This window comes from Lytechinus variegatus, chromosome 4, assembly GCF_018143015.1.
Source record: "Lytechinus variegatus isolate NC3 chromosome 4, Lvar_3.0, whole genome shotgun sequence".
Classification (NCBI taxonomy): Eukaryota; Metazoa; Echinodermata; class Echinoidea; order Temnopleuroida; family Toxopneustidae; genus Lytechinus; species Lytechinus variegatus.
In genome coordinates, this window is record NC_054743.1 from 13,842,390 (window position 1) to 13,869,575 (window position 27,186).

Below are 27,186 nucleotides of genomic sequence, written 5' to 3' on the forward strand. Positions count from 1 at the left end.
AACTTTGAAAGTTTATGGATCTGATTCATGAAACTTGTACATAAGAGTAATCAAGTATCACTGAATATCCTGTTCGAGTTTCAGGTCACATGATCAACGTCGAAGGTCATGTAAGGTCAATGAACTTTGGCCATGTTGGGGTTTTTTGTTGAATAACCATCATATCTCTGTAAGTTTATTGGTCTAGTTCATAAAAAGTGGACATAAGAGTAACCATGTATCACTGAACATCTTGTGCGAGTTAGAGTAGTATTCAAAGTCAGCACTGCTGCTATATTGAACCGCGTGATGCAGGTGAGACGGCCAGAGGCATTCCACTTGTTTATATAATTTGAGAATAGCTACATGAACAAGAACATAGGAAGAAACATTAAACTTGCATGAATACACACACGTTCACTTGTATTTTGATTTCATGGTCTCTTATTATTTGAATGCAGGACCCATGTTTTTATAGGACATGTGAGAATTTTGCAAAGATCAGTGCCAAAAGGAGGTTTTCGGTTTTAAGATAACCCGTATTATAATTTCAACTTCAAGACTTTTTTTTTACTCAATTGTAATATTTGTTGGTTGTATTTACAGTATGTTGGACCAAGTTGTCTAGACTTTAAAACAGAACTGTACCATTTAATTTGGCATTTATAAATTTGAGACTTACTTGACTTCTATTAGAGAAGAATAAAACATGATGAAATAAACTATGCTGTTGCATTATCTGTTTTGCTATGTGATAGAAAAAAAAATTTAAATCCCTTATAATATGTACATTGTACATTGAAGAAATAGAAATCTGTATTAATTGAAAATTTACATGATGAAGATTAAAGGAGAATGAAACCATTGGAACAAGATAGCTTGTGTGAAAACAGAAAAATCAAAGAAACAGATCAACAAAAGTTTGAGAAAAATCGGACAAATAATGAGAAAGTTATGAGCATTTGAATATTGCGATCACTATTGCTATGGAGATAGCAAATTGGCAATGCGACAAAGATGTGTGATGTCACTGATGAACAACTCTCCCCATTACTTTAGTATATATCTCACTTGAATTGCCTCTTTTATCACATCTATCCATAGATCATGTGTTCTTTCTACATGAGGGCATGTAATACATATTTTTTAAGAATACATAATGGATAAAGAGTTTGTATCATCGTAAGAAAAAGCAAAAAGAGACATTTTGAGGGTATTTTATAGTCCACCAAAGGGAAAGTTGTTCATCAGTGACATCACACATCCTTGTTGCATTGCCAATGGGAGGATCTCCATAGCATTAGTGATTGCAATATTCAAATGCTCATAACTTTCTCATTATTTGTCCGATTTTCCTCAAACTTTCTTTATTCTTATTCTTTGATTTTTCTGTTTCTACACAAGCCTATTTGTTCCAAAGGTTTCATTCCCCTTTAACAAAGGATATCTTACATAATGCAAACAGTTTGCTTGAAAAATGTTTAAAATCAAAGTCTTCTGAGTAAACTACTTGTGACTTGTTGAACACACTTGTGTGTCATTATCAGCGCAATTTGAGATAATGTTGAGCCATAAAACCAAAAGTTAGTTTCACCATGGTTTCACATTGGTGGCATACCATAACCTAGTTGGTTGCTAGGCAACTGTGACCCAAGACTTACAAGGGGGTCTTGACCTTAACTGGGTTCAGATAGATATAAGGGAGGGACACTGCCAAAGTACTTGTACAATGTATTTTATCATGAATATATTGAAATATGGCCTTTTATCACAAAGGTATTTCATATCAGGAGTGGTTGGCAAAAATCCATCCTTTTCTTTTTTTTGTTTGGATATGGTGCAAGTCTACATGTACGTGGAGGCCTCCGTTTATGTAGGCCTACACATTATACATTTTTGAGATCTTAATTCCTCTTTTCTGGTAAATTTACACCCCTAGCTAATCCAATCTCAAACTGGTTCAGATCTTTATTTCTCTTTTTTGATAAATTAACACCAATAATCTGATTTCAATTTGGCTCTTTGCTATGACCAAATGGAATTAATTATTGGCCACAGGAGCTTGTTTCACATTTTTCTTTTTTCTTCCAATTTTTACCTCACATGCATAGTAGAAATATACATTAATGGGTGCCGCTTTTGAGACGGCGGCCGCGACATTGTAAACGTTGAATTTTTAACAAATGTTAAGTTTTTAGAAATGTCATAACTTAGAAAGTATATGGACCTAGTTCATGAAACTTGGACATAAAGGTAAATGAAGTAATACTTAACTTTCTGCCTGAGTTTCAGGTCACATGACTAAGGTCAAAGGTCATTAAAGGGGAAGTTCACCCTGAAGAAAACTTTATTGCAAAAATAGCAGAAAAAATAGTAAAAAATATTGGTGAAGGTTTGAGGAAAATCCGTTAAAGAGTAAGAAAGTTATTAGAGTTCAAAGTTTTGGATTTGTGACGTCATAAACGAGCAGCTGCCCCATGTGTTATGTAATATAAAATGCATGAATTTCAAGTTTTGCATGGTTCCTGATGACTTAATTTTGTTTTCTATTCATGACCGGGTGTGAAATAATTTGTCTATTGATATACAAAAGGTAAAGTGAAAACCATTTTCAATTTTCTGAGAAAATGACATTTTATTGATTTTTTACCATTCGCTATGTAGGAATGCTGCTCGCATATGACGTCACAAATCAAATAATTGAAATTCTAATAACTTTTTAATTATTTGATGAATTTTTCTCAAACCTTCGGCAATATTTTTTATTATTTTTTCTGCTATTTTTACAATAAAGTTTTTGTCAGGGTGAACTTCCCCTTTAAGGGTCAATGAACTTAGACCATGTTTTAGGGGGAATCAATATCGAAATCTTAACCAAGGTTTATAAAGCTTTATGGATCTAGTTCATGAAACTTGGACATAAGTGCAACCGTGTATCCCTGAATATCCTGTGCACATTTCAGTTTACATGACCAAAAATGAACTTTTGCTGTGTTAGGGGTATTTGTTGAATTGACATCATAGATTATGGATCTAGTTTATGAAACATGGACATAAAGGATAATCAAAGATGAATGATTGTTTTGCACACTTCTTACATATAGGTCACATGATCATGGTCAAAGGTCATTTTGGGTCAATGGACATAGTGTTTTACTATCATATTCAATGTTTTCTGTTGTGAATAATTATTTAATAGCTGTTTTCAAAGTCAATGCTGCTGCTATATAGAATCATGTAATGCAGGTGAGACTGCCACTCTGCCAGAGGCGTTCCACTTACTTTTTTCAATTTACACTAATGATAACATCATGACTATGTACATAGGTTTATTTCTGATTCTTCTCATGCCAATTCATCCTATTGCCAACTTGTCTACTATCATTTGGTCTACATGTACCAGCAGTTTGTCCATTCACCACATGGTCTACTTTAATTTAGTCTATGATGCCATTCCATCATATAACTAGTTGGTCCAATAGCCATTTAGTCCATATACCATTTGGTCTAATTTTACTAAAGTGTTAATTGTGCGAAATGAATGAAAATGAAATGGATATTAGACCAACTGGTTGTTAGACGAAATGGTCATAGACGAAATGGTGATTAGTCGAAGTGATGATTAGACCAAATGGCTAATGGACCAAATGGTTTTAAGATGAAATGTTGATGGATGGAATGGCATTAGAATAAATGAAAGTAGACCATGTTTTGAGTGGACAAATTGGTAGTAGGCAAATTGGCAATTCACCTGTACTGTACATAGAGGCCCTATACTGTATGTCCAGATATAGTTGTACTAGAAAATGAATCACTTATAAATGTCATCACATCGGTTTTCGCGTCGGGTCGGCCAATCACATACATGTATACCCTAATGGAGAAAAGGGTCATATATTGATTCCCACAACACCAGGTCCAGTTTACCTGACCATTTGATAATGTTGAATCATTTTACAAATTATCTGGTAAACTGGACCTGACTTTCAGGAGGGTAGGTTATGGAAGCTTAAAAGTGCCACCGAGATGTTGAGATAATTATCTCCGGAAGTCGACATCTTGATAGCAAAAGATAAGATGACGAGATCCTGGATCTCATCATGTCGACATCTTTTAGAAGAGATGATGAGATGACAAGATCCTGGATCTCATCATGTCAACATCTTTTAGAAGAGATGATGAGATGACAAGATCCCGGATCTCATCATGTCAACATCTTTTAGAAGAGATGTTGAGATGACAAGATCCCGGATCTCATCATGTTGACATCTTTTAGAAGAGATGATGAGATGACAAGATCCTGGATCTCATCATGTTGACATCTTTTGGAAGAGATGATGAGATGACAAGATCCTGGATCTCATCATGTTGACATCTTGTAGAAGAGATGATGAGATGACAAGATCCTGGATCTCATCATGTCAACATCTTAAGAAGAGATGTTGAGATGACAAGATCATCTCATCATCTCACCATCTCTTTTACAAGATGTCAACATGATGAGATCCGGGATCTTGTCATCTCATCATCTCTTCTAAAAGATGTCGACATGATGAGATCCAGGATCTCGTCATCTCAACATCTCTTCTAAAAGATGTTGACATGATGAGATCCAGGATCTCGTCATCTTATCTTTTGCTATCAAGATGTCGACTTCCCGAGATAATTATCTCAACATCTCGGTGGCACTTTTAAGCTTCCATAGTAGGTAGCCCTTTTTTGAATGGTTGTGTATCCATGATCGGCCGACCCGACGCAACAACCCTATGTACAAGCCAATATCAGTTCATAGTCAAGTGTTTGGTTGATTTCATTGTAATCCATGAATATAATTGGATGGAAGATCAAATCTGTGATCCAAACTGAAGGACTATTAGACTTGTAACATTTGTTTAGGGAGGGTTTAATGTCGGCCCACCTGTATTATTTGGTATTAAAGTTTTCCACAGTGAAGAATGAAATATATTTTGTATCTGAACATCCATCCACGTAACTTGTGATGATCTTCAATGGAGGTCGTAAGATAGTAGAGGCTCCCAAAAATATTAGGCCTATAAATGTAGCTACAGTGTACATTGTACAGTGCGTCCCAGAAAAAACGAAACCGAGATTTAGCAATGATTTATCATTACTTAATCATTAATAAAATAGACAAATGACCTACCAATGTACTGCTTAGAATCTCTTCTTTCATCTGATATTACTTAGATTATTCCTCATTCACGCATGAGTGAGCAAAAACATTTGAAGAAAGGATACCAAAAACTCATTTGGCGGGGGGTATCTGAATTTCAAAAAGAAAACCACATGCCTAAAAAGTTCAATATCTGCCCTTTTATTTGATACCTTAATCACAGAAAATGGTCCAGAAGTAAAAAAAGTTATGCTCCCTCAAAACAATGCTAGTATTTCCGTAATTCAAATAAACGTGTTTTCACCGATTTTCCACAGAAGCTATCGCACGGTTAACAAAAGACAATGCATGCTTGATTGTCAACAAAAGGGAGTGTCAAGTGAGTTTGAACGCTAGCCTGTAACACCTCTTCATTTCATGAAATTATTGAAATTCAAGCCTTATTTGAAATAGCCAGAACTTTGTTATTTCTCGACCATTTTCTGTAATTGAGGTATCAAATTAAAGAGCAGATATTGAACTTTTTAAAAATGCGGTTTTCTTTTTGAAACCCAGATACAGCCCGCCAAGTGACTTTTTGGTATCCCCTCTTCAAATTGTTTTTGCTCACTCATGCGTGAATGAAAAACAATCTAAGTAATATCAAATGAAAGAGGAGATTCTAAGCTTTACATTGGTAGGTCATTTGTCTATTTTATTAATGATTAAGTTAAAATCATTGCTAAATCTCGGTTTCGTTTTTTCTGGGACGCACTGTATAGTAGGCTCCATTACATTGCATTGAAACCTGCTTGAGAGTATTTTGTTTGTCAAAAAGGTATTTTCTATGTGTTTCAATAAAGCTCTCTGCTGGTTGTTCTTTGGATTTTCCCATAAGTACACTGATTATATTAAAAACAAACAAATTATCCTTGGCTGTTGTGACATTTTACTTCTACATTCTGCATTTTGTGCATGGAGGTATATGTATTGAAGGGATTTGTTATATACACCAGACTTGTACTTTCTACAAGTCTAATAATAGAAACAACAATACTGCTACACCTATTCATACTTTGTACTACATGTAAGCATGCATGAAGCGTGTTGTGATGATTGAAGAGGAAGCCTGTATGGGCTCTTGATGGACTTGAGTGGTTCAGAGGAATGTGACCCAATAAACAAAGCAGGTCGTAAGGTGAAGATTCGCTTCATATTATATGATTTTTATGGGCGTACAGACTTCATGTTTATTTAGCCAGCTTCCATCCTTGGATAAAGCAGTGAATGAAATTACTCCTCTGTGTAGGCCTGCATTGGACAAAGTCATTTGTCAGAAATATACCTAAAAATATGGTTAATCTTTGAATCAATTTCATGTTGATTTGATTATCATATTTTCATACAAGTCTATGTATGAATATGATAAGGCTACATGTACAGACTCCCAAATACACTGTAGTGTATGTACAGTCATGTGGTAGTATAAGAATTTTATGAAGAAAGAATACAGCAATGAGAAATATAACAATTGACAGATTTAAACCATTTTTATGATATCATTAAAGAATTAAGCAGTCTTGAAGTTTACATTTCAATCTCAAATGATTTATGCAGTCTTATACTTTTTAATAGTCAGAATTGCCAAACAAAGCATATTGGCATTATTTGGTATAGTGCCTATTAGTATTGATTTCAGCACTTTTCATCTGTTACAACATATCACAATTCAAAGTTTATTTCCACATTTCCATATTAAAAGCACACCAAAAGCAATACAGGCCTACAGCATACATGTATGATCTATATATCAGATAATAGTAAATAAAATATATTGACCTACATGTACATGTATACAACAGGTAAAATAAGGTACAAATTGTTTACAAAATACATTCCAAAAATGTGGTGGGATCAAAAGAAGTGTAAAAAAATATATGCAGAATGACCCCATGGGTACAATACAGTACAAGTTTCTAGGATCTCAGATAGGTGTGCAATTGTTTACATTAGGGAAAATAAACAGTTTTGTCCTCATGGTGAATACTGTATTGATTTACATGATAGTATACCTGTTACATGATAGTATAGGCCTACCTGTTGCTTCAGCTCCCCAACTTCATTCCTACTCCCTTCATTTCTTGCATGAGCTTCATGTCAAACGTTCTCTGTTGGTGAACAACAACTAGACAGCCTTGTGATACACTTTATTCCAACTTCGTTCTGAGCTATTCATATTTATCAAACCACTTTTTTTCTGCGTATCCACTGGATCTCGCAGTTCTCCTGGGGAGTGTTTCATCAACATTTTCATCCGACAAGTTGTCAGATCTGACATCTTTCCTTGATTCTGATTGGCTGAGAGGTACTGTTACTATAGTAACTGTCGGATAAAATGGGACTTGTCAGATAAAACGTCCGACAATTCCTTTCATGAAACGCTCCCCAGGACTGGAGGAAATCAACAGAAGAAGAAGATAACTCAATTACTACATACTTTCTGGAATAGGGTATTCCTGGCACAAGCCTTCGTTAATTCATAAAATCAGTAGTCTATAAGAAATGTTATTTTTAAAAAATGTTTTAATGAGTTATACATTTTTTAATATCTACAGTGCATTGAACTACTGAGTGTTTGTATTTTGGGGGTTCTTCATCCTCCTTTCAGAATCACAATGTCACTCTGACTGTGCGACAAAATTAAAATTTGAAACTTTGATATATTTATATATTTCATGAATGCAAAAGATGATGGTTAGAGAGTAGTCTGGGGGGCGTTTCATGAAAGGACTTGTCAGACATTTTATCTGACAAGTCCCATTTTATCCGACAGTTACCATAGGAACAGTGCCTCTCAGCCAATCAAAATCATGGAAAGATGTCAGATCTGACATCTTGTCGGATGAAAATATTGATGAAACGCTCCCCAGAATTTGTGTTACAATTGACACTGTATTGACACTAATATACATTATATCAGGTATTGGCAAAAACACAAACTAACAAACAAAAATATGTGAGGAAATTTTTCATTTAATTTTAATAAGGAAGAATTTTACAATTGCCCAAATTAAATTTTATTCTGTTACAAATGTCTGCATGCAATTTGTATAATGTACAGTACAAGTACATGTATTTGTAAAGATTGTTTTTCTTTAATTTGCACAAACCTCTCCCACACACTATACTCTCAATCAAGTTCAATCTCCGGTAAACACATATCATATGCCATTCATATCTATCCATGCATTATACTGTGGGTGTGTTGATCAATTGGGTGTTTACTAGTATTAGCTGTTTTATAATTCTACAGGTATATTTCAATTGTAATTTGATGGCCTGTGATTTGATTAACTTGGTGAACTTGTGTTGTATAGATAAATTTTCTATGCTCTAGAAATCTACATAATTTTGAACATGTATATTGTTGTTATTAATATTGTTATTCCAGCTTTGTTTTTTTTTCCGGTAATGGTAATATAAAGTTCATTTCAATTATTGTGAAACATGCAAATTGCATACATGTACATGTAAAAAGATGTTGGTTGTTCGAACAATGACAATTGTTCATTAGTCCAAACATTTATGACATGCTTATGAAACTTCATTAATCTGAAAAGAATATACACTGCAGGATTTTTTTCTGAAGGTTTTTAATTTAACAATAAAATAATTTTTCTTTAATACTGTATGTACATTATTTCTTCTGACATGTACTGCATGTACCTTGGGAATATCAAACCTTATTAATTTTCAGAATAACACATATTTGAATAAATGAATCTTCAGACCATGGAGAAACCAACAGACCTATTAAACTAATGAATGATACAATGTTTACTTCATTTTTGGACTATTGAACCTTTGGAATCTTTGGAAAATTAACCTTATTTCATTTAAGAATAACACATGTTTTGATAACCAATCCTAGATCAAACTAATGAACATTTTGAGTATTCAAACCTTCAGAATAAAGAGAAAAGTTTTTTAGGAATGAAAATAATTACTAATTTTAGGAGGACATGCAATGCAAATGCAAAATTTCCATGCAATTGAATATGTTTCAACTCTGTGTGTGTGTAAACAAGACTTTGTCCCCATTCTTGCTATCAATCTGTAATTCCCCAAATCTATGGGTGTGCCCATTGTTATACTTGGTGATTGATATAAACAGAAATTCTTTTATTAAGTCACAATGATATAATGACATAATATTTCTATGAATGAAACAATTAATATCCTTTTGCTTTTATCTTCTTTGTTATAGCAATTGTTTAATTACACAGGATATGAAACAGCTGATTAAAATCATAATGATTATGGTTGAATGCATGAATGAAAAACAATGGGTCTAGTTATAGAGAGATTTCTGTGTGTCCCAAACAAAGGGAATGATGTCAGCATTCATTGGTGATGAAATGAACTCTTCAGATTCATTTTTTGTTTGCTGAATAATTAGTGATCTACAATGTGCTGAATAATTAGTGCTGAATAATTAGTGATCTACAATGTAACGTTTTGATAATGAATCAGATTACAGATATATGTATGAAAATGCATACATTGAGTTCCATTTTATAGAGTATAAGATCTTTTCATATTAAATTGTTTATTTTTTTAACCCTTTTTAATAGTGATTTTTTTTCCATAGTGTAGTTTTAGTTTTATATTATAGTGATTGTTGCCATTGAAGTGTATCGTGAGTAATGGACTACAGTCCAAAGTGGAAAAAAATGAACCCATTGTATTAACACCTTCATATTGGTCATTCCCATTCATAATAAATCTCCAATTCAATGAATGGACACTGTCAAGTTGTTTTGTTGGTCAGTGATCAGTGATGGTGGTCACACCCCCTAGCACTGGTTAGGTGTGGTCAGTTGGTCAAATTAGGTCACTCAGGTGCTCCATTGTGTCAGACCAGGAGTACTAGAGTCCTTTTGTTCCATCTTAAGGACATTCCCTTTGTGTTGCATTCATCTGCAGCTTTCGCTTCTGTGTCAGGGTCTTCATTCAGGGACATTCAACAATGTTGTATGGCTTACATGATTGTCTTGAATCTTCCATAATTCTATGTAGTTGAGTCGTTAAGCTGTACTATGGTGGATAATTGGTCAAGCCAGATAAAGTTGTTTGGAGAATAATAGTTTTCATTAGAAAGAAAACTATACAGGTTTTATTAAACCATATATACAGGTACAATGTAGATGATGTTAGCCCACACAGGGTTTGAATATCTAGAAGAAGATTGGGTGTCTATAGATGTTGACAGCATTGTCTTCTTAATAGTTTTAGTGGCCATATAGACATATGATGCACTGTAGGTCCATGCTCTGATGCAGGAACATTGAATGGACAGTGGTCACAGTGTCCAGTTTGTTGGTCAGTGATGTGGTCAGTCATCACACCCGTTGCTCTGTTCAGTACTGTAGTTAAAATTTAGGTCACTTTGGTGACCCCCAAAAAATTTACTTTGGTTTGATAAAAGAATGTCTAGAAATGCTCAGAAATTATTTGAAAGGAAGAGAACAAAAAGATAGAAGGAAACAGATTTGGAGGAATAGCGGGGGGGGGGGGGGGGGAGGGAGATCTAGAGAGACAGACAAATACATTGTAAGGAGGGAGTGATAAAGATGGGGATGGCGGGGGGGGGGAGATGATAAGAAGATTGAGAAGCGGAAGGATATGCACAAGATACTATACAATGCACTAATGTTAATAGAAAATGAAATGATTACTCAGAGAAAATAAGCCTTTGTTCTATTCACAGTAGTCTCTATGAAAGTGCCTTCAAAGAAATGGAAACCTGAAATCAAACAAACAACAGTGATAACATACATTGTAGAGTAATTCAATTTTGCAATCATAAGGAATCTGCATTGCCTTTATATTGATCACTACTAAAGGTCAAAGTACTTTAAAATGCTATCTGATACATCTACAAATATTTTGATAGTATGTGTGCTAACTTTATAAAACATCAATATCTCATCACCTTGCCCTTTCTCTAATATAACATTTATTTATTCTTGCAATTGCAGTTCATTATTTTCTCTCTCCTTTCTCTTCACCTGTTTTAATTGATATTAAATGATATATGATGTGTTTCTCTTTTAGGTACTATCATTACAACAGACAAAGGGTTACCTGTCAGGGAAAAATTAATTGAGGGCTCAGGGTGATTTGCCCCCAAAATGCTATTAACTATAAGTGTTCAAGTTTATCCAATGTAACATATTTATGCAATAGAAAGTGAAAAGTAGTTCCCTAGACTAGAAATAAAGCATAGGCTATTTTTTTGCCTGACTTTTCACAGTGATGATACACAAGATTCTGCTATTAGCTGACCTCCGGTGTGAAATCAAATAACCACTAAAGTTGAAGCATCTTTTTCAGACTGGAATATGCTAAACATTATGCTTGTATTTACATCTTCTTGGTCGAAATTCGTCACAAAGTCATCAAATTTCTGTGTTCCCAAAAATTAAATTAGGCAGATTTACTCATTTATTTATTTTTTTTTTAAATCTAATTTTGTACATATCTTATTAAAGTTGATTATTTAATACAATATATTTCCAAGTAATTGCCCCTTTTCCCCTTTTTATCTCCCAATACAGACAAGTATATTATCAGATACCGGCCAATGTGACACAGAATGCAGAAATAGCTCGGTGAGTAAAACACATTTCAATGATTGATGTATTTATGTGACCTTCGTGACATTTCAATCTGAATCCACTTGAAACATGTGGTTTTCAATGTTCTTGACATTGTAAAGTGTGTCTTTAATAATGACTCATGAATTCTTTGATTCAATGTAGATTAAAAGTGGTCTTTGTGGTGGATAGAACTTAACTTGATCGACTTTGAAATTAATATTTTTTTAAAAGTTACTTTCATCAAAAGTCAAGCTTTTATGGCATAAGCGATACTATTGTGGCTTAATTAAAGTTATTAAAAGTAAATGTAATGTACAGTAAAATATAAATTTCATATTACACTACCAGCAGGTGTTCTGTATAAATTGATGAATGAATAAAAAATGCAATAAACATTGATAATTAATTGAAACTGGCTCTATCTTTTCATTTGTTATGGAATTTATTATCTATTGATACCAGCTGCAGACAACAGGTCGATGCATACCGGTGTATGCATTCATAATTAATTTCTTGTAGTACATGTAGATGCACTTATAAATGTAGCTAATAGATCTGAACCAAGTGCAAGTCAAATAATGTTACTGTATGTGTATAGTGGAGGCACTATGGGGGAAGGAGAGGGAGCTATGATTTCAAGTATTGAAAAGGACTCCCCAAAATGAAAAGAGAAAATTGAGGTGTTACTCTAAAATATTCCGATTATTTGATTGAGAACCAATTGATATCACCTCATTGGTTAGTACCACCCCCTACCCCATGAAAATACCCTTGTGCTGCCTCAGTATGTGTATCGTATTACATAAGTTGAATATATTATATGCCTATCATACTATCTCTATCAGTCCTTGATATACAATCACCAGCATCTCGTTGTATAATTATATGTATATTTCTTTTTTTTTTGCAGTGCTCAACTGGATGTTCATCATGGGACAACTCAACACTTGCACAATGTTACGCAGTGTGTGTAAGTATGCAGTCTTTCCTATTTATTGAGGCTTTTTTTTCTAGGGGGGAGGAAATTCAACCCTATTAGCCCTTCATACTAAAATTCTGTGTGCAAAATGCTTTCAATAGGAGTGTTCTCAATACTTTCTGAATTATTTGTATTTCTCAAGATATTTACCATCTATTAACTGGGTCATAAATCCTCTACTTTGAATTTTACAAGGCAAGCAAATTATGGATAAAAGCCTAAACCAATATCTGAAAAAGGGGACATTTAGAAGTATTCATCTTGGCTACCATCAGAAAATCACATTTTTTGTTTCTGTTTCTGTTTATTGTAACTCCCATAAGCACTCTGTATATCAAGGCAGGACGCGCGTTTCCGTTTTACACCCTGGCGAAGGCATTTTCCGGAAAAGTAGCCAAAAAGCGACTAGTGAAGAGTCTACACACGTCGCTGGTTGCATGCAGCGTGCGACACAGGCGAGTCCACCACCGCATGCAATTTGCACAGTTACTGATCAGAGCACAGAGTTCCTCGGCACTTCATGTGGCAGTCAGGAGTGAAATCCGAACATGCTTTTGCAGTCGCGTTGTTTATGATAGTTTTTTTTTCTAAAAATAAATTATTAACTAAATGAATAGAATGACAGACAAAATCAAAATAAACAGATACTTATAATGGAAAGACAAATTGAAGTTTGATGGATTGATACACTTAGAAGCTGCCGATAGATAGATATAGAAGACTGATAAATAGATAGAGACAAGAAAGACAGATAGATAGATAGAGACAAGAAAGACAGATAGATAGGTAGATAGAAATAGAGAGAGAGACAGAGAGAGAGACAGAGAGAGAGGGAGAGAGAGGTGGATAGATAGATAGAAAGAGAGAGAAAGAGGGAGAGATGGATGGATAGATAAATAGAGAGAGGGGGAGAGGGAGAGAGGTCGATATATAGAGGGGGAGCTAAAGAGAGAGAGATGATATAGATAGAAATATGGACGGACAAAGAGAAAGAGAGAAAAAAGACAGACAGATGCTAGAGAAGGAGAGAGATAGAGAATTTGAGAGACAGATAGATAGATGTTAGATAGATAAAAAGATAAAGAATGAGAGAGACAGAGAAGATAGACAAATTAACAGATAGATAGATACATAGATAGATATATATATAGATAGAGAGAAATAGAGAAAGACAGACAGATGGATAGATAGATGGATAGAGAGATAAATAGAGAATTTGAGAGATAGATGTTAAATAGATTTAAAAGTGAGAGAGACAGAGAAGATTATTAACAAATTAACAGATAGATACTGAAGTTATAAAAATAGATAGATAAATAGATAGAGAGAAATAGAGAAAGACAGACAGATGGATAGATAGATAGGGAGAGATAGAGAGAATTTGAGAGATAGATGTTAAATAGATAAAGAATGAGACAGGGAAGATTATCAACAAATTAACAGATAGATAGATACTGTATACAAAAATAGATAGAAGATAGATAGATAGATGGATGGGGGAGAGAACTTGAGAGATGGAGATATGTTATAGATATATGGACGGAAAAGGAGAAATAGAGAAAAAGACAGACAGATGGATAGATAGAGGGAGAGAGAGAGAGAATTTGAGAGATAAATAGATGTTAGATAGATAAAGAATGAGAGAAACAGAGAAGATAGACAAATTAACCGATACTGTAGTTTCATAGATAGATAGATAAATAGATAGAAGAAAGACAGACAGATGGATAGAGAGAGAGCTGGAGAATTTGAGAGATAGATAGATGTCAGATAGATCAAGAATGAGAGAGAAGAGCGACAAATTAACAGATAGATACTGTAGTTACATAGGTAGGTAGAGAGAGAGAAATAGAGAAAGACAGACAGATGGATGGATAGATAGAGAGAGATAGAGAATTTGAGATAGATAGATGTTAGATAAAGAATGAGAGAGACAGAGAAGATTATTAGATAGATAGATAGATACTGCAGTTACATAGATAGATAGAGATAGAATTTGAGAGATAGATATATAGACAGATAGAGAGAAAGACAGACATCAGCAAATCGGCAAGGCAAATGATCAAGGCAAACATTCGTATTGAACCTGGAAAGTATAAGCTCAGCTGCATTTGCAAGTACGGTATGTTCTGCGGATAACTTCGGTGCGGACTTTGGATCGCGCGCCCAGCTGATAATGTAAACAAACGTAGACGTAGACTCTTCACTAGTCGCTTTTTGGCTACTTTTCTGGAAAATGCCTTCGCCAGGGTGTAAAACGGAAACGCGCCTGGCAGGACAGCATTTTTGCTGGTAAATGCCAAGATGGTATATAACCAATTACCTACATGTATAGGAAACATTTCACGTCTAGGTTGATCAGTCATAGTGGCTGACCTTATAGACGACAGATATCACTCTCGGGCCTTTTTATCAAAGTAGAGACAACGGCAGGGTAGGGATTCGAACTCACAACCTTGCAATTATGAGTCCAATGCTCGAACCACTGGACCACACGATTTTAAGAGAATCTGGCATGAGAGGTGATATCTCCTTGATATGATACTGCTGAAACATTGTAGGCTAGTGAAAAAAATGTCGTACCTAAAAATATCTACTTGTATACATGTATATTCGTGGCTACTTTAATAGCATATTAGAGACTGACTCATTATGTTGTAACATTAATTTTCCATGAACCCCATCCAACAATGGATTAAAGCAATTGATACCTATTAACAGTATTTCTATTCAGTATTTACCATTCTCTTGCAGGTATTTAATGTCTTTTCTTAATGTAATTTTTTTTTGCTTTTGCTTTTTCAGAATCAGACATATTCATCAGAGCCATTTCGGGTAGGTGAAATTTCTTTTTTAGATGTCATCTTTGAAATACAATTTTTAATTGTCAGAAATCCAAATTATATTTTTGTTTTATTCCATTTTTTTTTTACCCATAATGCAGCATCCTATCATTCACGTGAACTTCACCCCCCCCCCCTTTCCATGAAAGAACTGAAAGATGTTTCATGAAAGTTGCCATCACATAATCGTCAGATCTGGCAATTTTTTTTTAGTAAAATCAATTTTTTTCATTGGCCAATAAGTACTGATTCCTGACTGTTACTATGGCAACTTTCAAAGCTGACAATTTATCGATGCTGATAATCCCCCTGCTTCAATCCACATTTAAATTATTACTCCATTTGTGCTGAAAATAACTGGACTCATTGAATGTACATTAGGGGGTTTGGATGCAGTATTATAGGCCTACATGTACATCTCGAAATAAACTATGTAGCACATTATGGGATTTGTTAAATCTGTTGTTTCCTTTGAAATTCAAATCTTGTCATTTTATCTGTAAATCTCAACTGATCCACCATTCTTATTTTTTTGCATTGTGGTGGGTCGACTAGTGTCACTTGTAACTCTGAAATTCCAACTGTTATTCCTGAAGTGAACTTCTGACCTTCAAATACATAGGGGATTTGAGATGACATCTGTAATAGAAGCCATCGTTATGGTGTACTCTCTACTCTGTAATTTTTTCTACATATCTAAAATTTTACCTTGAAATTAAAATGCGTTCTTTAAATCGAACTGCTGAAATTGTGACATAGTTGGAGCTATTCATTGACAGAAATATTATTTTCAAGTACTGCTGTCAACTAGCTACATACATTTACCACCGTTTTTTTCATAGGATATGGCGGTTAGAATACCATCAAAACATTGTGAGAGGAACAAACAAGAAGATCTTTTAATTATTTTGAGAGCTACAAATAACTCTCAAAAGGATACAAATGGCTATTTTTTTCAGGACTTTCGCATGGTGATATCCCACAAACCATTCCTTTAATAGGGATAAACAAGTTACTAGTATGCATGATGGGTTGGGGCCTGGATATGTTGATGGGTTAGGGCAAATTAACCTAAAGCTGACAAAATGATTTTCTCAATTATATAGGGGTATTGCAGAATTTAATGAATGACACAGAACTATTCCTTAAACTCCAATTTCTCCTTTCTTACTGTCTTCATCTCTCTCCTCTTCTTTTTTTTTCACTACTTGAAGAATCAAGGGGGGAGTCAACCCATACCCCCTTGTGACCCCACCCTGTATATATACACTTAAATTTCAATATTGGTATCTTCACTGATTTGCAGAACTCTTTCTTTTTGTGGTAGCATGATATCTCTTTATGTTCTTTAGTGAGAGTATTAAAAATTAATACCTATTTGTTTTATTTTCAATATAATTTTCCCTTGATATATTTTGTAAGCTCTTGGAGAGCAGAAATCACTGTTTTGTCATACGTACTGTAAAGTGCTTTGAGCATGTTCAACGGAAAAGTGCTATATATATTTACATGTTATTGAGGATGAAATATTTTGCCATTTAGCAGCTACTAGATTCTTTATCCTATATCGGCTTTAGTTTGACATTCAAGCCTGTTTTGTTGTTTCTGGAGTGAACCACTAACCCTAGGACCTAGATGAATCTTGTAGACTCACCCCCTCTCTCCATCAATCAATCTTTAACAGGTGCAATATTGCCAGTCAGGTTGCCTATTTGCAGAAAATGAATACGCAGAAGAAGTGATAGGTGAGTTTCCATGGTGATGTTGTGTTTATGTTTTAGTTTACCTACCAGGTGTTCATGGATACTGTATTTTCCCCAATTTTCATAATGTCTTGTTTTTTCAGAATACATGTACATGTACTTTGATTAAAGAGAAATGCCAGTAGTTGCAGTAAACACTGATTTCATGAGAAAGTCTGTAAAACCAGGCTTAATTGTCAGAATATCATCCACGATCTAGATCTCGTACAATTACATGTACTGAACTTCGTGAAATCTTGAAATTTACGCTGAAAAACGTTCACACTGAAGATCACCAACACAGATAGGCACGCGTGGGACAGTGTATTATTATTGCTGGAATAAAGACCCGACGGAAGTGACCGAATCCGCGCTTATTTTGCTTATTTCTCAGCAATTACACAATTTCTTCCAGAATCCTTTGGCACATATTTTTTATTCATACAAACAGACACTTGGGTGGTCATTATATTGGATTCTGTAAAAAGTCATTTTGAGATCGTTACCAAAACTGGAATTTATCTTTAAATGAATGTTCACCTGATGATTATCTTAGTTGTTCTTTCCAAAATTTATAAAAATAATGAAAATAATGATAGTAATAATGATGATGTTGTTTCTGTTGTTGTTGATGATGATGATAATACTACAAATAATAGAAATATTGACCATTTATATAGCGTAGTTACTATACTCTTCTGCACTTTGACACTTGGTATCATATTATGTCCCCGGCTGTAGCCGAGCCGCCATATACTTGTAGGCACTCAAGCATTCCCTAATATTCAAACTTTATTTATTTTTTAATTTTTTAATTTAAAACGGTTTAATTTAACAAGGGTGTCTATAGCGGCTGAAAAGCAGAATTGCATTACCCTTTACAATCATTTACATAAAAAATACAATCAATATCAAACAAGGAACAACTCAATTTACACAAATTCTACATCATAAATACACTTACATCACGATTAAATTGATACTGATAGTACATGCATTTATTGTAAAATGTAAACTTGTGATATTACTTCTCATTAAATCATTCCAAGTTTAGATTGTTCACATGAATGGTTAACGTAGTGTATAATATGAATGAGTTTGCTGAAAAATACTTATTTTTTTATTTATTTTCTGAATATCTTATGAAAGACAAATAATGCAGTTACATATGGCAATATGTATTTACATACTTTTTTTTATGACCCACCCGGCTACAGGATAGGATGAAATTGTATCACGCTCAATGTCCGTCTGTCCGTCCGTTAATTTTTTGTTGTAAACGCGATAACTACAGTTTATTACCTAAGCTCATATAATTTGGTGTGTATGATACTAGCATGGATCCCAGGAAGCCTATTGATTTTGAGGTCCAAAGGTCAAGGTCACAGTGACATATTTTCATTTTTCCCTTCTGAAGTCCTTGTAAGCACACCAACTTCAGTTTAACTTAATCTAGGCTCATATAATTTGGTGTGTGTGATAGTAGCATGGATCCCAAGAAGTCTCTTGATTATGAGGTCAAAAGGTCAAATGTCAAGGTCACAGTGACATATTTTCATCTTACCCTTCATTAAGCTTTTGTTGTTAACACATTCATTTTCATAAAGGCGATTGAAAATGGAAAGCACTTCCACTTTTCTTTCTTGACCAATAACTCCATTTTCCTTGTTACAGGCGGGCGTATTATGTGCTCGCCCCATCGACACTCTTGTTGGTTTACGGTATTCAGTTGATTTTCCTTCTATATCAATTGTAATTTACATATCATTTTTTTATATACTGATATCATACTTTAAGATTTAGTACTATATTGACATATGTTGTATCTATAGGTCTATTTATGTAGCCCATCAAAGATTCGTCATATTTCCTATATTTTTTTTGTAGGTGTAATAGGTCAGCCGTCATCCCCACTGCCAAGTAACATAGGAACGACATCCCTCACTCTCTCCTGGACAGCGGCCAGTCATCAAGATGTTACCTACCTGGTGGAATGGAGATATACTGAGGGAGGGGGCAGGGCTTGGAACTATTACGGGTCAGGAGAGGTATGCTAATGTGAATGGTCACATGCTGAGGGGGGAGGGGGAGGGCAGGTTTCACCTAGTCTGCTGGGCAAACCCTTCACTCGAGATAAGGGTCTGAATGTGCAGCCTACTCATGCCTTGTGTACTGAAGGCAGTTTTGTATATGCTAGTCTTTGCGTGGAGGCACACTTGTTGATCAAAGTTCCAATCAGGGTCTGTGCCTGCAGACTAGGTTTCACCAGTCTGTTTGTAACATTATGCATGAACGGGTCTTCAATTTTTCTTTGCTACATTAAATACATGTTTTCAGCGGCCTCCCAAATTGTCTCCAATTTGAAAGGAATATTTGTTAGTTTTATTTTTCACCATGCATAACAAGAAAAGAAGTTTACAAAATATAATGTTACATTGATGATAAGTAGGAGCTAAGCATAAACAAAAGAAAAATGTCTGAAGTGTAGAGTCCCTTAATTAAGATTTAAGAAACTCGTTTGACGAATCCATGGTCCGAAATATGCATTCATAAAACCAAAACAAAAATAAATTAAAAACAAAAACACATGCCCCTACACCATATTAAGATATGTACAACATTTGCATCTTAAATAGAATAGAAAAATCATCATGCACCTTAATTATGAAGAGTACTTTAAAGGAAATAAATGTGTTTCTATAAAGGCCACCTGTTTACTGTGGCCACCTTTGTTTTACTTGGGCCATAATGGACAGGTTTGATAAGATGTTTTATACAGATTTGTTACTATGTAAATCAGACTATTGTATTAGATATTTAGTCATAGTTTATTTAAATGTCTAGAAAACAAGTCCAGGGCTCCGTAACACAAAGATTAGCGATCAATCGCTAAATGAACTGACCAATCAATATCAATGTTACATGCGCATTAGGTTTGAAATACTGACCATGGACCAATCAGTGCGGTTCTTTCATATTTGCAAATCATCGCAAACCTTTGTGTTACGGAGCCCAGAATGCTTATTCCAGTTTCCAAATTAAGTCATTCCAGACTTTACCAGTAACGTGATAAAAAACTCCATACTGTTCATCTTATATCCGGATCCTAGTAACACAAAGCCATGTGATTGATCACAAAGGTTGATTTGTATTATCAATTCCATGTAATGATCAATGTAATCAAACCTAAAAATGTACCCTAAGATCAGTCTCTGAACTTTGTGATATGTGGCCCTGGTTGTAGTAGCCTCATAACCCAGGGGGGTGTTTCACAAATAACTAACGTGATAAAAAACTGCATTTTGTTTCATCTTATATCTGGAGTTTAGTAACACAAAGCCATTTGATTGATCACAAAGGTTGATTTGCATTATCAATTGCATGTAATAATCAATGTAATCAAACATAAAAAATGTACCCTAAGATCAGTCTCTGAACTTTGTGATATGTGGCCCTGGTTGTAGTAGCCTCATAACCCAGGGGGGTGTTTCACAAATAACTAAGTATGACTTAGGGGGTGTTGCAAGAACATATTTGCGATCAATTGCAAATATTCTGTTGATAATTTTACAACTGATAGATCAACACTAGCTGTAGCAAATCAGATTATTTTTCTTCTTCAAGGAGCAGATTAGCAGTCAATCACTAATTTGCAGTTAATTACAAGACATGTCATTGATTTAGGGACCAAAAATAGACTTGTAATTGATCGCAACAAGTTTCTTGCAACTCCCCATTAGAGTTGCACTTAAATGTCCAATTGCGTGCTGTAGAAAAGGTGTCACTGGCAAATCATGCTTATAGAACGATTGTGCGTTACATTGGGTGATTTCAAGTACGGTGTGGCCTTGGTGTTGGAATTTGGATTGCTTCCCCTTGCTCCAAAACCTATTCAGAGTTTGTAAAACTGATCCACATCACATAACTGACATCTCAACAACTAGTGAGTGACTTTTCAGGACCATCTTCATTTTATGTTTGGTGTTATAATCGTGTAAAAATTGACCTAACACCAACACCAAAAGGTCAACACTGAACTTGAAATCACCCATTCCATGTGTGCGTCAACACTAAGCATGACTGTAAGTCACCCGTAACTCTTTGTGAAACACGCTCCCAGAAGCAACCTTGAACTGTGTGGTCCGTATTCTGGAGTCGGGTTTAACTTAGACCATGGCCTAATGGGGTGTTGCAAGAAACTTGCGATCAATCACAAGTCGCAGGCCTCTGCCTTTATACTCATTTTTTCTCTCTCTTGGTTGACACCTCCAGCCAATGTCAGAGACGACTCTGGACATCACAGATCTTATTCCATACGCCGAGTATCAATTCCGCATCATCTGGGTGATCACTCCTAGACATACCCTGACATCGCCCACTAGCAGCAGTGTGCGGACATTGCCCTCTGGAGGTAAGAAATATGTATTTTTCTTCATAGACCTGGTGAATGTGAATCAATTTCAATATAACTTTCCATTGCCATAGACCCTTGCCTCAGATAATTTGGGCCCACAATTAACCCTAAATAGACTGGGCTATTTCGACGCCTAAGAAGACTGGGGTGGGGCTGATTCAGCCCCCTCTTATGATCTCGGCCGTCGATCGCGACGAAAATTGGCATACACGTTACCCATGGCATTATCTACAAAACTATAACATCAAATTCTGCAAAAAATCTCATGTCTCATTAATTATGCTAATTTATGCGTAAAATCATAAGTCTGCTCTAATTAATAAAATAATGCCCCTGAAATGCTAATTTTTGTTTCACATACTCTAGATAGGCATCTGATCAAATTGATTTTTAAAAAATTTCAAAATCACATTTATTTTCTTATGTATTCTATTGTTTTCTAAATTTCTTATGTATTTCTCTGTTTTTCGACTTTTAGTTTTTTATTGTTTTTTCAATGGAAATTGTCGGGGACTTTATTTTGACCATTAACAAGATGAACTTAATTGATTAAGCAGTAAAAGGAAAAATAATGATACATTCATGAATTTTGGCTAAGAACACTATTCACATTGGATTTGTACACAAATTCACATTTTTTAGTAATTTTGGGTCTGCATGCACTTACAAAATGTTGCGTAATTTTGGAACCGCATACCCGGGGGTCACAATTTTGGTCTCAAAAGTTACGCAAGACTTGAAAGTAAAAAGTCAGCGAGCGACGCGGTCAAAAAATTTCGTGCGGCGGATTTATCGCGAAAAATGTCGAGGGGGGGCTGAATCAGCCCCCCCAGTCTTTCTAGGGTTAAAGGTTCCTTTACTGTTGAGATATGAAACTCAGTTCAAATTTTCTATCGAGGATCCTTATCTTGTACTCACTGAATATTTTATGATCTGAATTATATTTCTACCCTAAATATATTTGTTATTTATTCATTTCCTTTGATGTAATATAGAGTTTTCCAATCCCTGTTCATGCACTACTTTTTCTTTATCCCCTAGTTCCTTCAACTGCTCCAACGATCACCAGCATCGTGAGCTCCAGCCCGACAACGATCTCTCTGACCTGGGACCCGCCCGCTTTCCCCAATGGACCAATCATAGGCTACGTCATTGGTGTCCAAAGCTTCCTCAATGAGGCTGGGATCGTCAAGGAAGTAGATGGGTCAACAACGGAGACCACTGTGATTGATCCATCTCTTAGGGCGTCGACTCTCTACGCTGTATCCGTGAGAGCGAGGAATATGGAAGGAGCAGGAATGAGCGATACAGTCAATGTTACGACAGGAGCGGAACCTGAAAGTAATTGAGAGTTTTATTACGCCATGTTTCTGATTCGGAATCCATTCTTGTGGCCCGATGACGTCTTCACAATTATTCGCCATCCATCTTGGTTGTGGTGGATTGCACTTTTTAATAAAAAAAAAGATAGCCCATTAAATTTCCTAATTTTGAATTGGTTGGTATCTTGATGATAAAAAAAACCTACTTTGTTAGATTTTTTGGATAATAAACTAACTAATAAAGTTAATTTCAGATGTATGGTATTGTGAAAAAAATCATCAGTAAATGTTGCTAATCCTTCAATCTAATGTTCTTTCACAGCTTGATTCTAATGGATTCTGATATACTTATTTCATATAAGGTTCATTGTTCAAGGATCTTTAAAGTACAAGTACTATTAATGTAACCCTATTGACAGTCTTACTCTATTTTGTTAACTTAATTGACAACTGCATTTTCCCCTCTTAGTTTGACCCCTTTTAAGAGAGTTGGGTAGTGTCCTGATAGTTGGATGGTAAACGATCATCTCCTGTCACAGTTCACAATTTGTTTAATACTTAATATGTATTTTGGTCTTTTTAGAAGCAATTTCACCAGTTTAAAGGTATATGGCACTCGAATGAAAGTTATTTTAAATTGCATTATTAATGTAAACCAATTTCTTTTTTTGTATAGATCCTGGCATAGTCCCATACATTGTCATCGGTGTTACAAGTTTAAGCTTTACTGCATTATCTGAAATATCTTCAGTCTCCTTGGTAGAGTATGGAAAGCTAAGAGATGTTGATCCTGTTCCTAGCGACATACACACTGTGGATAATGAAAACTCTACCATATCAGGTGATTATCATGCTCTGTTCTTTTTTTAATTAGTTAACTTATTTTTCATTTATTTTATTTAGTTTATTTTTATTTTTTTTTATTTTTATTATTATTATTTTTTTTTTTTTGGGGGGGAGCTGTCTCCTCACACTCAGGATCACCTACCATGACGTTAATTACGACCTTTATATATCTAACCTTCAGTTGACCACTATATGTATAAACAGTATTTTAGCAAGGTATAATTGAAGTCGGCTGTCTTTCCTCAAGATTTTTTTTTTCAAGCAGGGCCCGTTGCATAATAGTTATTATTATAGTGTCTTTGCCATCCAATGGTAACTACCATGGTAACGATGATCATCAGCCAATCAGAATCAAGGATTGCGTGTGTGGGAGGCCTTACTATTCCAATAACTTTTTCTTTACATCATTCACATTTATGTGTGTAGATGTTGCTGTGGACTACTGGAAAAACTTCATTTTCATCAGCGACTCTGACGGGCAAATCCACCGTCGTACCATCGACCCTGGTAACTTGACCCTTGCAACATCGGAAGTCCTTTACACCAATCAGAATGCAACTCCCACCAAGCTTGATGTTGATTGGTTGAACGACCAGCTCTACTTTGTTCAGGGAACTGAGGTAGGCTGGGTATTTCTAAAAATGTTCATCAGTCACTTAGAACTCAATAAACACATGCATAATGTTTATGTGGAGGGTTGTGGCCCAGTGGATTAGTCTCTGGACTCTGAAAAAGAGGGTCTTGGGTTCGAATCCCAACCATGGCGTAATTTCCTTCAGCAAGAAATTGATCCACAATGTGCTGCACTCAACCCAGGTGAGGTAAATGGGTACCTGGCAGGAACTTATTCCTTGAAACGCAGTGCGCATAACAGCTGCACTGCTAAAGCCAGGGTAATTATGCTGCATATACTGTAGAGCGCTTAGAGACTTCTGACAAAGTAAGTATTAAGCGCTATATAAGCAAGTATAATTATTATTATGTCATAATCTTGTCATTATGGCCTGTATGCTGGGTGACACGACATTTGCTCCTGCGACAATTGCTCCGGTCTTAAGATCTCAGAAGGCATAGGATTAGAGTTAGGATTGTAATATAGTTTTTGGTTCAGAATAATGTAAATATTATGATTAGGGTTTATTTAGTTTTGGCGGTTGTGTTTTATGATTCGCTTAATGTGCAGATTCTCCATCAGAGCAATTGTCGCCGGAGCAAATGTCGTGGAACTGAATGCTGTACATGGGTTCAATTCAGACTCGGATCTAAAGTTGAGGTTTAACTATGGATAGCCAATTGAGACACAGATCTCAAACTGTAGATGTACAGTTTGTCTACACATTTGGTGTACAGCTTATGAATAACTGTCTCAGAATGATAGCTAAAATAGTGTTTATTCTCCCTTGGGAAAGAGCGCAATCAAGAAAACAAACTTAGATGTATCCATAAAAGAGTTAAACCATTGTCTAAGTGAAATTGACATCAGAATACGGGTCTACATGTTTATATTGCTCATATTCCTTCCCCGCAGCAACGCCTCTTCAGTTTTAACAATTACAATTAACTCCTTATTTCATGAAATACAAGAATCATCTGTTAGCATTTTTTTTCAGTCCAAGTTTGTATAATATATTATTTACCATTGACCCCTTATTTTAAAAGAGTAAAGTTAAATGAACCCTCTATGATGTTCTTCATGTCTATTGTGTCATGATATATCAAGTCTTCTCAAATGCCTTGTTCAATGAAAAATAGGGGATAAGACAATGTCAGGTGTTAAATTCATTTGACAATGGTGATAGTAATACTAGGATAAATTTACACAATATTTTGTTGTTTTCCTGTCCTTAGATTTTACGCTGTAATCTGAATGTCTCTGATTGTTCCACTGCTGTGGCTAATATTGGGTCTGTACCTACGGAGATGAAAGTTGATCCGTTCAGTGGGTAAGCGTGATATTTCAGATTTTCCTTGACCGAGGGTCTTTCACAATGTCAAGTCTGCATATGTAATAAGCCATGATTAAGTGCCAACGTGCAGTTTTATTGATTTATACACAGAAGAGCTCGTCCTTTGAGAGTGATTTGTTCTTACTGTCCCGCACGAACTGTGGATTAAATGTGATTTTCATTCAGACTTTAATGTTTGTGAACCCTCCCCATGATTTGTCCTGGGTGTCATTTCATAACGTAATAATTGTGACTTTGTTTATAAAGCATGTTTTGCTAAGAAAATACAGGCAAATGATTATAAATGACATGTATTCAAGACAGAAACTGTTTGGCACTCCACTCTTCTTGGATTTGACCACAATGGATCTCCAGTCTGTGTGGTTGCTAGAAACCTCAACTCTAGTTTTCTGTCTTTCTACAATGTTTTCACGATTTCATCAATGATAAATATTTGCCTGATATTTTATGCATGTTTGAATGAATTAGTGAATGAAGGATAGTGCTGCAGTTTGTTCAAATACCATTCTTGTCCTTTTCTTGCTCAGGTATCTATTCTGGAGTGAGCGAAATGTCGGAATCCGCCGAGCACCCCTGACATCCTACACCATCAATTCCGGCGATGCGGACCTCATCATCAGTCTCCTTGACTCCTCAGCCTTCACCGTCCTCTCTGAATCCTTCCAGATACTCTATACTAACTCCACCGGCAATTCAATGCACAGCTCCTCGCTAGACGGCACCAACCAGCAAGTGATGCATGTCGCGGACGCCGGATCGGACCATCAGTTTATCAACGTTACCAGTCTGGTTTACTTCAACAGATCTCTAACATGGACCTTTGCGAAAGAGAGCGGCAGTGTTGCATCTTGTTTTGTAGTTCCGAATTACGAGTATCGGGATGATGAACGCCTTTTTTTCGAGGAGAACACAGGAACGTTCACGCAAGCTGATTTGTTCCTGTGCGTTGATGGCTACCATGGACTAGATATCTTCTATCCAACGTACCAACCGATACCTATCCCAGCATTCCCTCCCACGGATCTACAAGTCCTCTTTACGGAAGGCACGGCGGATATCACATGGACAAGACCTTTGAGTATTCCTGGCAAAGGCAGGTTCTTTCATTCATCTTCAGATTTTATGTTTTTTTTAGAAATATTCTTTGAGAAATCATTGTATTCCAAGATCTGTTTCATTTTGTCTGTCTTAAGAAGCAGCCATTTTGATTAGTGATTCTGATGGCCAAATCCAGCACCATGCTTATGATCCTGAAGTCTTGAACCTTGTATTTTCAGAAGTTTAGAACTCCATCTAGATCATTCAAGTTTGACAAGTGA

At 35.4% G+C, this 27,186-nt stretch overlaps 1 protein-coding gene across 1 annotated transcript in view; it reads left to right on the forward strand.

Annotated features, from left to right (window-relative positions):
• The window catches only part of LOC121413445 (proto-oncogene tyrosine-protein kinase ROS-like), a 67,695-nt gene that overhangs the window by 6,291 nt on the left and 34,218 nt on the right, over positions 1 to 27,186 (forward strand). The window contains exons 2-12 of the mRNA XM_041606266.1: positions 11,713 to 11,766; positions 12,665 to 12,724; positions 15,539 to 15,568; positions 17,261 to 17,321; positions 19,206 to 19,366; positions 21,591 to 21,729; positions 22,774 to 23,073; positions 23,731 to 23,895; positions 24,327 to 24,520; positions 25,749 to 25,843; positions 26,395 to 26,960. Coding sequence (XP_041462200.1) covers positions 11,713 to 11,766; positions 12,665 to 12,724; positions 15,539 to 15,568; positions 17,261 to 17,321; positions 19,206 to 19,366; positions 21,591 to 21,729; positions 22,774 to 23,073; positions 23,731 to 23,895; positions 24,327 to 24,520; positions 25,749 to 25,843; positions 26,395 to 26,960 — 1,825 coding nt within the window. The remainder of the gene's footprint in view (positions 1 to 11,712; positions 11,767 to 12,664; positions 12,725 to 15,538; positions 15,569 to 17,260; positions 17,322 to 19,205; positions 19,367 to 21,590; positions 21,730 to 22,773; positions 23,074 to 23,730; positions 23,896 to 24,326; positions 24,521 to 25,748; positions 25,844 to 26,394; positions 26,961 to 27,186) is intronic.